We start from the raw sequence: 15,657 nt of genomic DNA on the forward strand, positions 1-15,657 counted from the left end.
ATTGGCACATATGCGAAAAGCTATGTTTACCATTTAATACCCATTGCAGAAGCTGTTGGAGCGTTCCAGAGAAAAAGACTATTGAGCACTTTCAGTTTAAATGCCTGGGTTTGACAGCTAGACGATTAAGGCCAGAGCGTGGTCCATTCTTCGACAATCTGAGGTGGTGCGCCAACCTAAATCCCACCAATCTTCTCTTTTACTTTAAATGCTCTGGCTTGCTGTAGATATCTCGTGGTTGGAGGTCTCATACTTGTATTAAAACGGAGCTTTAGTGCCACTGGGGTGATGCTTCCACCATTTCACCTACCTACCAATCCTCTTTAATAATCTCGAATGTATTTTGGTTTGGGGAATAAGTTCGTAGAGTTTTTACCGAAGACTTTTATTTAAACAAAAAAGAATAATTATGTCAATAAGTTAATCTATTATATATTCGCCGTTGCTGTTTACACCTCTCGACAAATTTGTTGATGCCATTCCGCTAAAAATAGTTTGGTCTGGTGTCAAAGAAGTTGTTCAGCCAGTTTGTAGGGACCTCTTTGTTATTGGAGGTAACGCCCTTCATATGGTTTGGCAGGGAGCGGGTGAGCGGAAAAGATGGTAATCGGTCGGTGCAAGGTCTGCAGAGTACGGCGAATGCTAAAGAACTTCCCATTCGAACCAAGAGCTCAATGACCACTTTGACGACTTGTGCAATAAGGGACCTGGCGTTGTCGTGAAGAAGTATGGTTTGACGATGTCGATCAGGTCTTTTCAGTCGAATAGCTCCATTGACGTGCTGAGCAATGTAGAGCTCCTTGTTGACCATGGCTTTCTTTGCGAGCATTTCCCAGTGCACCATGCCCTCCAATACCATTAAACACAAATCATGATCTTCTTTGGATTAAGATCCGGCTTGATTTTCGGCTTTGGCGTATCTCCTGGAGCCACCCATTACTACTTTATTTGCTTCATATTGATGTGTAGGCATCACTCCTCATCTCCTATTTATGAGCGTATGGCGGGCGAGATGCTGAGAAGCAATTTCAAGACGACTTTCTATGTTTTTCGTTCAGCTCGTGAAGCACACAGGCTCAGAAATCTTCGGTAAATCCCATTGAATGAAACTTATTCAGAATCACTTTATGATCGCAGTTAATTTTTTCCGCCAATTCACGACTAGTTTGGCGACCGTTCTTCTTCAAAATCAGAAGCCCTTTCGCTGCGGGGCGTGCCATCGACATCAAAGTCGCCATTTTTGAACTTTGCAAACCATTTCCGTGCTTTAGACTCGACTATGATACCTTCTGCAAACACGTCACAAATGTGCCGGACTGCTTCGGCACTTTTTTGACCTCGGTGAAGAGCAAAGAAGAGCAGGCGTCGAAAATTTTGATTCTGGCCCCCGGGTATGCCTTTTCTAAGCTTCAAAACTAGTAAAAAATGCAATAACTCAAAAATACAATTAACATAGTTTTGTGGAGCAGAAAGAGTTCTATCGACTGCATACTTACCCTTTGCCAACTCTACCTTACCCTTTAGAAACGAAATTATTCCACAACCTAATAAAGGGTTTTTCAATTGGCGCGGGTCGATTTTGGCGCCCTGTGGCAGCCATTTTGTTTTGGTGGCATCTGTCAAATCTTTTGTCTATTATTCAGTTGTTTATGCCAAATCATCATGGCAAGTTACACGAACATCACGTTCAAATGATAAAACTTTATTATCAAAATGAGTGTTCATTAACGCAAACGTTGCGCGCATTGCGCCCATTTTTCGGTAGACGTGGTGGCCCCTCAAAGTCGACTCTTCAACGTTTGGTAACGACCGGGTCAGTAAACAATCAGCCAATACCCGTACGTTCAGGGAACGCAAGATCAGCCGAGAACATTGCCGCGGTCCGTGAAAGTGTACAGCGGAACCCGAGGCAGTCTATTCCTCGCCGTGCACAAGAACTTGGCCTTTCGCAGACTTCAACTTGGCGAATTTTGCATCGGGACTTGGGCCTACACCGGTACAAGATCCAACTGACCCAGGAGCTCAAAGTTGATGACCATAGACAACTCCGTTTGTTCGCTGACTGGGCTTCGAATCGTTTGGAAGAGAGCCCCAGTTTTGGGCGAAAAATCATCTTTAGTGACGAGGCGCATTTTTGGATGAATGGCTGTGTTAACAAACAAAATTGCCGTATATGGGACGACACCAATCCACACGAGGTTCACCAGGTGATAATGCATCCTCAAAAAGTTACCGTTTGGTGTGGATTTTGGGCCGGCGGCATCATTGGTCCGTACTTTTTTGAAAACGACGTTGGTGAGGCGGTCACCGTCAACAGCGAGCGCTACACAACGATGATAACCAATTTCTTATGGCCCATATTGAACCATATGGACCTAGACGACATGTGGTTCCAGCAGGACAGCGCTACGTGCCACACAGCAAACGCCACGATTGACGTTCTGCACATCTCCTCGTCCTTATTGAAAAACCCTTTATTTAATTTTAGTTCACAAGTATTTTATCCTGAAAATTTAGTCAGTGCGGTTGTTATTTATATATATAATTGGCGCGTGCACACTTTTTGGGGGTTTGGCCGAGCTCCTCCTCTTATTTCTAGTGTGCGTCTTGATGTTGTTCCACAAATGGAGGGTCCGACTCCGAACGGCAGTTTTTTTTTAAGAGGAGCTTTTTCATGGCAGAAATACACTCGGAGGTTTGCCATTGCCTGCCGAGGGGCGACCGCTATTAGAAAAATCTTTTTCTTAATTTTTGATCTTTCACCGAGATTGGAACCGACGTTCTCTCTCTGAATTCCGAATGGTAGTCACGCATCAAACCATTCGGTCACGGCGGCCACAGTACGGTTGTTACCATTGACTTAAATGAAGAAAAGAAGAAAGGGGTAATAGCCAAACCTTGTATCATATTTTGAATTGATCTTTTTATGATCATAACTTACCCGCCAAATTTGTGTTGAAATACTTACAAAATGCGTGTGAGAGGTTTCGAAACTTTCCCACAACACAAAACAAAATGTAGATGAAATGAAAAAGCAGCTGTTAGTTATTGTTTTCAAAAATGTTTGTGCCAGCACTTTGGTGGTTTATTCATACTAATTTGCTCCGCTTGAAATGCGCGCTACCCAACGTAAAGTATTGCTTGCGCTTCTACAACTAACAACTAAATATTTATAAAAAACTACTAAATAATACATACATAGATATACATAGATATGTACTACTACATACACGCGCATGTGTTACTTGCAACACACGCAAAACTAAGTTATAGAAAGTTACGCAGATGGTGATGCCGGTGACAAGTCGTAGAGTAATTTTGTTGCGGTCCAGGTTGTATAATAATTTTTTCGGCGCGCACAATACTTTAATGCTACATACGGCGATGGAGATGCAATGTTTGTATGTAGGTATGTCCACAAGTAATAGGTGTATAGTAGTTTACATATTATGAACAATGTTCTACAGAAATGAATGATTTGCGTTTTCAATAATTGATATAATAATTTGCAGCTAACAAAATTGCAATGCGCTTCGTTTTAAAATTATAGATATCTTTATTGATTAGCGCTTTTAAGTGCACTCTATGAATTTATTAACTTCTTTGTTTCGGCGCTTTATGTACTAGAGAATGGAACGTATACGCAAGTATTTTAGCTTAGAAGAAAGGATTTTTGGAGCAGTTGGTCATAGTGCATTTTTCTTGCTTTCCTTCTCTCACAATAAACTATCTTTTAAGGTTTGTTGTACTTTGCAAACCCATTAGAAAGCTTGTTCAAGTTTTTTCACTTAACTTAAAGTATCATAATTTGTTTTATGAATAGCGTTTAGTGTAATAGGGATGCTTTAAGGACTTTTTATGTTCACAAAGGTCTGGGATTAGCTCACAGTTTCACGTTCGGTTAGTAACTATAGCAAAATGTATGTATTTTTAAAAACTAGATTACAAATAAAGAGCCTAATTTTACTTATGTAAATTGGAAATGTGTTGGACAGTGCGTCAACAACGGACACATCGGAAAGAAAGAATAATACAAACAAGGCAAACTTAAAAACTTGTACAAGAACAAATAACAACTACTACTGCTTTAGGAGGTACACATACAGGCTTAACTTTTAAAATTTAACTAAAGGTAGGATAAACGAAACTTTCGTATGCACTGCTTCGACTAACACACGCAAATAAGTTGCATACAAATGTGTCGATTACGTATGTGTGTATGTTTGTATGTATGTATATATGTATGTCTAGCGTAATTACAAAATTGTTCATGAACAACTTAATATTATAAGGCTTTCGGTTGCTTAGAAATTTAATTTGTTATTCACTTATTTGCGTTTAATTTTTTCTTTTCAATTCATTTTTAACTGAAAAACTTGTTTAATAATAATAAAGGTTCAATTGAGGCATTGGCGGCGGTGTTGGTTTGATTTGATTGCATTCATATCATTTCAATAAAATAATTTATATGTATTTTTTATTTATTTTATTTATGTATTTTGCATCAGTAATAATAACTAAAGTCCTTTGGATTTGTTTGTGTTCGTTCTTGTTTGATTGGTTTTTTTTTGTATTTTTTTTTTTCTTATGTTTCTCTATGATCATATTTTATTTTTCATATTATATATATTTTTGCTAATAACTTCATTTTAGATACTTAATAGCTAATAGTTGCTTGTTGTGGTCTTTGTTTTTTTTTTTTTTTTTGATTTTCACTTGCACTCCCTTACATTGCGTATTATTTATTTTTGGGCAAATGTCGTTTCATATGCAGTGCCAAGTGATCGGAACGCGCAAAGCTGCGCTCGCAGACAACACATTTGAAGGGTTTGGCGCCGGTATGTTTGCGATAGTGACGCGTCAGTTCATCGGAGCGCGCAAAACGCCATTCACACTCGGGCCATTGGCAGGTGTAGGGCTTCTCGCCTGCAATTAGAGAGAGAGGAAAAAAGTTGTTTTTAAAATATTTGTAACAAAAATAGCAAATTATTAACAAGAAGAGGGAACGCTAGCTGTACGCATATATGCGGATTTGAATTCATAGAGTGTTGGGCGACGTACAAACTTTAAGGGGGGCAACCGACTTAGGAGGCCAAATTTTGGTGTTATTCGAGAATTTTTTGAACAACGAAGGAATAATCAGAAACTGTTTCAGCTTAGAGGATATTTTATTTATATTTTTAGGTACAATTTTAAATTTTTTTGAAGCTATTTCCCAGGGAGATAGTGGCGCTAGAGCGTGCTGTCCTTGGCGATCACCATCCGAGTGTCTTGCTGGTGGGAACTCCCGAAGTTGCAATATTTCTCTCAAATCAACAGCAATTTTTTTTTTATTAACAACATATTTCTAAAGAATATGAACCCAATTGTGGTAAAAATATTGAAAATTGCATGTTTTGCGGCGCTGGAACACAAAGTATTTTTTTTGTACCACATTTTTTCATCTATTTTGCTTAAAAACCATATTTTAAAATAATAATATAATCCCAGAATTAGGCTCATATAGATTAGAATTGAGAATAAAGAAAAAATCCCAAAAAATTTTAGAACGATTGGTCGATAACTTTTTAAGCTAGAGTGCCCACCAGTTGAAAAAAAGTAGATTCGAGAAAACGTCGTTCTAACTAACGCGCGCTACGGTGCGGAACCGACGGGCAGTCACTTAAGTGCTCATAGAATCGGGAATGATGCGAATTTCGCTTAAAAATTTTTACCACATATACTTGAGTAGTTATACTAACGATTTATGCAATCAAAAAAATCGATTTTTTGATCGGTCTTAACCGGTTTCCCCCCTTAAGCAATGGAACGCCTAACATTCTGCTGAAATAATTAAAAAAAAATTGTGTATATCATAAGCCATGCCCTACCTTTGGTCTTCTAAGCAGCAAATGAATCACACATTTCTGGTTTTCGATATTTTATGGATCGATAAAGCGCTGCAAAACCGCATATTTTGGACATATTAGACGCGGTTCTAAATATGAATTCTTGCAGCTGTTTTTGCAAGGTAAAATCGAAGACAAACGAAGAATTAGAAGGCAGCAAATGTTTTGGCTGCGTAACATGAGATAATGGACAAGACTAAGGACTATTGGGCAATTTGTTGAAGCAGTATGGTAGGTAGGTAGATAAAATGGCAAGAGTACCCCAGTAGCACTTACGTGCCGTTTTGATACCATAATGAGAACTTTTGAAAAGATTAAGAGAAAAAAACCGTCTACAGCCATCCAGTGCTGTTGATGTAGTGGAGGAGAGATAAGGGATCTAGGCTGGAGAATTTTTTCAAGTCATCCCCAAAGGACACGCTAAGGAATCTCAAGCGCCTAACCGCCAAAGCCGGACATTTGCAGAGAAAATGTTCGACAGCCTTTTTCTCTGTAGGATCCCCACAGCTTGTGCAATAGGGGTTGTACGGAATTCCAAGCTTCTCCGCATGAGTGACGATCACGCAGTGACCAGTGAACACCGCAATGAGTTTGGAAATTGAATGGCGGGGGATTCCCATCACCTTAAGCGTTCTGTCGTTCTGTTTCTATCGTATTGAGGCCATAGTGAAGTATGAAGCAGCGACAATTACCATAATTTCATATCTAATATTTTAAAGTTTAGTTAAATGTTAAAAAGAAGAAATAATTACTTATCATAGGAGGGCCACAAAATGCTACAAAATATGAGCAAATGGGGCTGGTGATGCGAATATATAGCCTATCCCTACCAAATGTATGATAAACCTCATCTTCACGTTATACGTGAAATAATTGTTTTTAATTTTTTTTATTTACTTTTTTTTTTATTTATTTAATATTTCGTTTTATTTTTTTTCACCAGAATTGGAGAAGTGGGCAAATAACCTGCCAGTCCCACTCTCAAATCTACCAGCGAAACCACAGTGACCCTTTCTGCCCTCGCGAGACCAGAGGAACTTATATACTATATACGAGTATTTGTATTAAAATTAATGAGCAACTTATTACTGTGAGCGCTCGCATTCTGAACTAAGAATTTGCAAATAAAGAAGAAGAATATGGCTAAGAAAAGTCTAGACGTCTAAAGTCTAAAGCGTTGAATAAAGGCAAGTGTAGAATATAACATAAATTATATAATTTAAATGACTCAAAAAAAAAAGATCCCAAAACTTATTCATAACGGTGAAAGACGATTCCTTATTTTAATATGTAACAACAAATAATTGCCTTGACTTAGAAAGCGATATTTAAAAGTATTTTCTCAACTTTAGGAACAAGCGATTTTTACCACATCAATCCACGAATTTATTGAAGTCTGGCTGGAGCTTACACGAATCGGAAAGTTTTGGAATTGATTTTAAAATTTTTAAATCGTCTGCATATTAAAGATATGTGAAAATATTAAAATACTCAGTTATCATTAATAAAAATAGTGAAAAGTAGTGGACCCAAAATAATGCGCTGAGGGTCACCAGAAGAGTCAGCAAAGAATGAGAAAAAACATTATCAACAACAATTACATACTTACTGCCTTTACCCAATTAAAAAAAAAAAAAAAATTTGGGCGAAACCCAAAACTATGTAGTTTGGAGATTAAAATGAGTGTTTGAATTTGTCAAAAGCCTCAGAAAAGTCCGTATAGACTGTATCATCTTGGAGCCTGTCATTGAAAGCTGACAAACAAACTCTTGTGAATACAGCCGAATTGGTAACGGTTGAACTGCCATGTAACCCTTCACAAAGGAATTCAACTTTTGTTTCATAATCTACATATACGAGGGTGCTTCAATAAGTACCCATGTTTGATGACAGAATTCATTCCTGAGAGAAGTTGGAGTTAGCAACGTGTGCTGCCATCTTGTCAAAACGACGGCAAAACAAATTGATAGGTTAGACTGATTGATAGTTTTGTTTAGATTTGGCAGCTATTTGAGTAAGATGTGTTTCGAGATTTTCGCTAGGATGGAAAAAAACAGCATCGTTCGGTAATTCGTTTTTTGTTCTTGGATGAGAAAAATGCGAGGTGATAAAAGCAAAGTTGCATGTTATCTATGGGGACGCTTCGTCACCTATGACCGCAGTTAGATATTGGATTAACGAATTTAAACGTGGACGAACTTCCGTTTTTGATAAGGAGCGACCAGGACACCTGGCAGACTTGATTACCGAGGAACTCATTCAAAAGGTCAAGGACATGATTCTCGCTGATCGACGAACGAAAGTGCTCGAAGTAACTGAGGTCATAGATGTGTCGACCGGAACGGCAATTAATATTTTGCACGAAAAGTTGGCCATGGAAAAATTGTTGGCCTGATGAGTGCTGCAATTGCTCACAAGCAACAATAAGCGGAAGCGACTGTTAACTGAAATGGTTCAACAAACTTTGACGTCGTAGACAGTTTGAAAATATGATGACCTAAAATTAGCAACATAATTTTTATTCCTGTGCAAGCCTTGAATATAAGTTTGATGGATGTTACTTTCCACGTATCAATAAATCTCTTATTTATTAAAAATCCATAAATTAGGGTTTGCAAAGGCAGGACATCGCCTGAAGAAATATGATTAAAAACTATCATTATAGGTTAGCAAAGAGATTTCAATACCCTGAATTGCATCACAAGCATCAACGACGGTTAGCAAAATAATGCCAAAATTAGTGGTGAAATTAGATTTCCAATAATTACCACAACGAGGCTCCGGTGATGGGTCAAATTATAACTAAAAAAGTTAGCGAAGAGAACAACCACCTCCTAAATGGAGAAAGCAAAGCTCGCATTCTAAATTTCGGTGGGAATAGTACAGCAGGAATTTTCGGACTTATCGTAATGCCAGAAAGTCTTCCGGTTAGTATTAATATCAGCCTTAAATTTATGGCTAGATTTCTTAGTGCTTAAACTCCTCTGTGAGATTACGACCCAGGTGAGAGAAGTTAAAGCAAGCGGCAAAAAATTTACGCTTTTTATGAACCCAAAATAGTATCAAATTGCGCAGCAGAGCGGGTGTTCCAACTTTCTCGTTTTGGTTGATCGATCGTCGAAAGTGTTGATGAAGTCATGTAAATCGACACATCGGACTGGCATGCGCGCATTTATTCCTTATTTCCCAGAAGTTGAAGATAATTCGGAAAACTATCCGAAATCATTTGCACAAAAACAAGTGCAACTATGTTAATGTTGATGTAGCATAAGCTTGGTTTAAGTTTTCTACTAGAAATTATGATTATGTAAATTTTAAAAGTTTATGAAAATTATTCCAAGCTTGGCAATCAACGAAATACCTTAAGTCACACAGTGCAACGCATTCTCATTCAACCGAAAAGTTCTAAAGCAACCGCCGGAATTCGCAATCCAGCATTTCCATAAATTTTTGGAAACCAAAGTAACCAAAAAAACAGAAACGAACAAAAATAATTTAACTGCACAAAATTGTCAATCTACAAGTGTCGCCTCCATCAAAAGCGTTCAATCACACTAAGCGTGCGTCGGTCGCACGAGACATACATACACACTTACATACGTATGAAAATATATGCCATATGGACGGCTGTTTTGTCGCAACGTGCCAACTACGCGTGCCACAAAAGTCCGCACATATGCATGTATGTGCCTGCAAAGGTGCATATGTGCCAACACATGCATACATATTTATGCGCCTTCTTGATTGCTTGCGATTTTGCCTCGCGTTGTTGTTGATGGTGATGGCGGCTTTGGCAGCAGTCACACCGACTGACAACAATTCTTGCCAGAAATTTATGATTTGCTGTTATTTACCTGCGTACAATTGTCATAATTTAACATTTTTCATGCAACACATAACAACAACAACAAGCCCAATCCTCATTGCATTAAGTTGCGGCAATCGGCCCCTACAAACACTTTGCATTTTTTCATTATTTTCTTGCCTTTGATGGTGGAGAACTGCCACAAATTACTGGTTGCATGTGAAATGCGTTCGTGGCAGATATGACAAGGAATGCCGCCGTGCACTCAGCGTACGTTTATGAGCTGACAAAACAAACGACCGAACAATAATCAACAATTGCAGTTGAGCGCAAAACAAAAAAGGTTCACAAAACAAACAAAAAACAAACAAAAAAAGAAATAAATATAAAAAAACACGGAAAATACCATGATTAGAACTGTAGTAGTAGTTACTGTCGAAAATTGCCATCAAACATCGAGACAGCCTGTCTGTCAAGTGGTACAATCAGTTGCGGAAAGCGCAATAGATCGGTAAGCGAATGGAGGAAGGACGAGGGGAAGCGCTGCATTGCTATGTAAGGCTGTCATCAACAGCCGAAGCGTACAAATGTTAAAAATGTCCACCAAAAAAAAAAAATTAAATTTATTCATACTTGCGTGAATGGTACTTAGATTGCAAGAATGTTGTGACACGTCTCGCAGCTTAATTATTTTGAATTCTTGAAATTGCCGGCAAATTGAAATGGTAATCGCTAAGAAGCAAATCTACGCGCTTCCACAAGCGAATCTGTAGAGCGGGTAATGGGGATTTTGCGGATCGGCTGGTGTTTCTTCAAGTAGCAACGCACAGTGCAACATATTTGGAAGTGCAGAAAAATTGGTTAACTTAATAATTTAGATTAAGATTATTTAAAAAAAAGCATTATTTTATTTTTATTTATTTTATTTTTATTTTTAGATTAGACTCGATTAGATTTGTGGGGGTTGGACAAGTCCAAGCACGCAGTCAGGGAACCATTGTGCTACACCCGGAGAGATATCAGTAGAAAGAATAGAGAGATAGGAAAGATAAACTGTGGGTGGTAAGACTGAAATATTAGTTTGAGGTCACTCCTCCACATTTACACCTCTTGGACTCATTGATGAATCTTACGAGATCCGGAAGAGGAAGAGTATGAACTTTATCCATACTCTGTGTATCGCAATCCAATATCTTAAGCCTGATTCTGCAAAACGCCGGACAGCTACAGAGAAAATGCTCTGCAGTGTCGCCATTCTCAAGACAGGATAGGCATATCAGGCTGTCCACGACCCCTATGGTAGCCATATGTTGACCACAAGCGTTGTGCCCTGTGATTACCCCTACCAGTACACTCAGGTTCTTTCTGCTGAGGTGTAGGAGAAAGGTCGCTATTTTCCTGTTCGATTCTTTTACAAAGCACTTGGCTACTCTGCACGAGTTTAACTCAGACCAACGTCGTCTATGGGTGGCTCTCATGAAGTCGTTACACCACAGTTGAACCGATGTAGAATTGAGAACTAGAAAGGGTTCAGGGCCTAGTGGCATACTTGCAGTGCCTTCATATTTTTGTCTTACTCGTGGCTCACTTTTTTAAATGTTGTTTCAAAGGCTCGATTTTTTCTTATTTCTACTTAAGGATATGCAAATTAAAAAAATCATTCAGCAAAATTTTAATCAATCCTAAAAATGGCAGCCTGATAAAGTTTTGAATTTGCGATTTTCCGCAAAAGTGTTTCCTACCTCAGACCTACCTCCTGAGAGGATTGAGTGGAAAACAAACCGAAAATGTATGAATGATGATTCACAAAAATGGTACACTGATGTATTAAAAACACCTTATGGTGAAGGAGCAGGAGTAGTGGGGCCCAGAATCCACAAATCATTCACTCTCACCCGGGACATCACCATCTTTCAAGCGGAATTATACGCAATAATGGAAGCAGCCAACTTTATGCAACGTAAAAACCACAAGAGAGTAAAGATCAAAATACTCTCGGACAGCCAATCAGTTCTAAAAGCTTTAGATAGCTATACCTACAACTCAAAAATTCTCTTAGAATGTCACAAAGCACTCAATAACCTGGTATCCAAAAACAATGTCTCATTAATTTGGGTACCATGACATGAGGGATATGACGGCAACGAAAAGGCAGACTTTCAAGCCAAAAAAGGGACAGATGTAAATTTCATCGGACCTAGTCCCATGTTTGGATTTAACAAAAACAGCCTAAACCAAGAAGTAAAATACTGGGCCAAAACTCTATTAAATCAGCACTGGAACAACGTAGAGGGTCTTAGACACTCCAAAAAGTTCCTAAGTTTCAACGCTAAAAGAGCTAACATGGCTCTCACGTTAAACAAAAAGAGCATTCGCACCCTCACAGGCGCCTTCACGGGTCACTTCACCTGCAACAAACACGTACATAAATTAGGCATAACTAGCACCAGCACCTGCAGATTTTGCTGCGAAGATGGGGAGTCTAAAGAATGTCTCATCATCGAATGTCCGGGGTTGACGCATAGAAGGAAAAGGTTTTTAAACAAGTTCATGCTTACAGATGAAGACCTTCAATCACTCCCTCAGAAGGAGCTGGTACAATTCATAAGCATACTTAACAGTCAATAGACAGCATAGAAAGAAAAAAGAAATTTTTTATGCGAATTATTTTGCAAATTAATTTAAGTTCTAGTATGTCTTTTTGTCTGCATGAAAGGGTATAATACTTCAATTAAAAAAGTAACCGTAGGCGGATTGCTCACTCAACTAGTGGAGGGTAAAATTTTATAAAAACAAAAAAACGCAAAAATACGTGACGAAAACAAAAAATTCCCCAATTTAAAACTTTTTATTCATTATAATTTCTGATCGCCCACACAACTTTACATACACAACTTTAAATATATTTTCAGCACAATACGGTGAAGCCTCGAATAACGAACCTTGCTAAGTTGAAAAATGTCTGTCATTGAGAATAAAAAATTGTTTGTGACTGTTCGATTTGGAAATAAAATCTGAAAAAGACGACACTCTACTTATAACAAATAAAAAAAAAATTGCAATTTTCATTGTATCAAAATTTTGATATTATTGAGGTATAACGAAACTATAGATATAACGAAGAATTTGTTAAATCCTTTCCCCTTCGTTATATCAAGGTTTCACTGTACATTCTAATTTCCTGCTTTTCAGTAAAAAAAATATAAAAAATATTTTAGAAAACTTTTTGGTTTAAGTTAAGGCACTCGCTTCATTTGAAATGGTGTTCTTTGGGTATTTCTTTAAAAGCGTGTAAAATGGAAACGAAAAAAGATTTTTTATTTTTGTCTTCAGTTTTTAGTTACTTCATCTATTAATAAAAAGTAAACATTTTTTTGGATTTACGACACCTGTGAGTCCCGGAATCCGCGTCGCCAGCGACATACCTTTTTTTAGAAAACCATTTTTTGAAGGCTCACAATTTTTTAAATGAATCTACTATGGCCAAAAGCATATTTTTGTTTTTTAACAATGAATCAAGAAATAAAATACAGAAAACAAATATAAAAAATCTTTCTTCGTTTCCATTTTACACGCTTTTAAAAAAACACGCAAAAACACCATTTCAAATGAGGCGAGGGTCTTTAATATTTGTTTTTTGTCATACAAGATTTCTTCTGTTCGCTGTGTTTGAGTGGAATTAAATTGTAGTGCAGAAATTTCGGTTTCGCCTATGTTTATTATTTATTGTTTTTTTAAATTTTTTTATATTTTTTAAATATAATTAATAAGAAACATTTTATTACATCGTTTCTAATTATTTTAAATATCCAAAAATGGTATGCTAAAATGCTTATTGTTTTTATGTTTAAAAAATGTTGGCCATAATAATTTTTTACTAAACTGAAAAAAGTTATGTCTTTGGTACCTGACACCCCTCGTTGCTTAGAAGGCTTGTGCGCTACTTGTATATAGTAGGTCCCGAGCTCCATGATCACTGTGCGCATGATGACAGACAAGAAAGGAAAAGTTTTTCTTAATAGCGGTTGCCGCTAGGTAGGTAATGGCAAATCTCCGAGTGTATTTCTGCCATGAAAAAGCACCTCATAAAAATCGTCTGCCTAACGGAGACTGCATATAGCTGTACAACAATCACTCAATTTGTAGAACAACCTCAAGACACACAACAAAATTAGAAGAGGAGCTAGGCCAAACTTCCAGCAAAGGATTTGCTGGGCAATTTTTTTTTTAATAATTTTTAAAATCGCATATCTCGAAATGGTCTATATATAATACGACCAAATTTATCAGTAAGGGCCTAGTAATAGTAAATAGTAATTGCTTTAAATATCTAGGACGAATTTTCTGGTTATTCTGCATATATAAGTTCATGTTTATATCTCAGAAACTGAGCCAGTAACAATTACCGCTAAAATCAGCATTCAAACTATGGATTTGTGAAATTAAGGAATCTTTATTACAATGCAATTTTTAGTGAAAGCAGTCAACTTTTTTTGTAAGCAGCATAAGAACTTAGAGTTTTGAATTTGTACGCCAACAAGTTGCACATCGCAAATTGGAGTGGGAGCTTAGTCTTATCCTGGAGCCATGTTATTTATGTATGTTAGTAATATTTATACTATAGTGTGCATCCATAGCACTACCGCTTACTAATTGCAACCTGGGCAGTTGAAATCTTCCACTAATTCCTTGGAATGAACTAACTTTTTTGGAATGCTTTTTTTTTGTCTCGAGGGTTAAAAAAATCGAGTTTTTTCGTGGATTTTTTTGGTAAAGAAAGAAATATTCGATTGAGACGAAACTTTCAGGTTTTATTGCTATATATTTCAACAGTCTTCTCAAATGTTTTCATTAAAATATATGTCATATTATGCCTGTTACAAGCATAGTGCCGAGGCACCTCGAGTGTGCATGTGTCGTGTGGCGGGAAAGATGCAGGTCGCAATTTTCATCTCACACCAAAAACCCAATAAAATGTTTGTTTTAGTATAGTATAGCTTCTAGTTAAACCAAGAAAATTAAACAAAAAGTGAGAAATTCAACAATTTTTCACTAATTAAAAAAAAAACAAATTCACTTTAGATTGTTTAAAAAGTCGGTTAATCATAACTTCCTTAAGGTTTTTTAGGTTCAACTAGAAGAAAATTTAATTTCAAATAAAATCAATGTTATCTTGTTTCGATAGGAGGTTTAATTTCGTCCCTATCTTTCCCGCCAGTTAGGAAAAATCGTAAAAATAAAAAACCGAGGAATCGCGCGTCAAAGTTTTTGTATATAAAAAACCGCTCGTATACCTGCTCGACGCTTGCTCACAATTGCTTGTGTAACTCCGAAAATATTTTGAATTTACTTCTGAAATTTTGAGGACACATTTTTGGATAGTTTGGCCAGACATTTATGCAAAAAACAAAAAAAAACGAGTTTTTGAAGCCTCTAAAGCAGGCTCCGCCCTTAACAGTAAGGTAGTAATAACAGTAAGGTTGTAGATGGACAAAACTGATGAGATGCTTCACCTAGAAAGTGGCCAGTCATCAGTCCAACTAGCTGCCTGCATTCCCTTCTACTTAATGACAAACGGATCTGCGAGAGTCGGTCGGACATTTAAGTAGAAGGGAATACAGGCTGCTAGTTGGACTGATGACGGGCCACTTTCTAGGCGAAACATCTCAGCATCTCAGACAGTGCACTCTGCTCAGCATGTGGAGAGGAGAATGAGACGGCGGACCACTTTCTGTGCATCTGCCCGGCCTTCGCTCGAATCAGGCTTGAGGTATTTGGCACTGATGTGTTAAGAAGCGACCATCTTGGCTCCTTGGCACCACAAGATCTACTCAGGCTTCTTCGGAGGCCGAGTAGATTTAAAGAAAATTAAAAAGCGAACCCGAGTTCAGTACAATGTATATAATTGTGTCTGAGTGCTGTACTAGTTAGTTAGTGCTAGTCTGTCCCGGTCAAAAAACAAAA

General features: G+C 37.5%; 1 protein-coding gene across 1 annotated transcript in view; it reads right to left on the bottom strand.

Moving 5' to 3' along the window:
* Positions 1–3,597: 3,597 nt before the first annotated feature.
* LOC128862023 (dendritic arbor reduction protein 1) overlaps positions 3,598–15,657 on the bottom strand; it is a 129,720-nt gene continuing 117,660 nt past the window's right edge. Inside the window, exon 5 of the mRNA XM_054100419.1 lies at positions 3,598–4,926. Within this exon, the coding sequence (XP_053956394.1) occupies positions 4,739–4,926 (188 nt within the window). The 3' untranslated portion in view covers positions 3,598–4,738. The remainder of the gene's footprint in view (positions 4,927–15,657) is intronic.

The sequence above is a fragment of the Anastrepha ludens genome, chromosome 4 (genome assembly GCF_028408465.1).
Source record: "Anastrepha ludens isolate Willacy chromosome 4, idAnaLude1.1, whole genome shotgun sequence".
Classification (NCBI taxonomy): domain Eukaryota; kingdom Metazoa; phylum Arthropoda; class Insecta; order Diptera; family Tephritidae; genus Anastrepha; species Anastrepha ludens.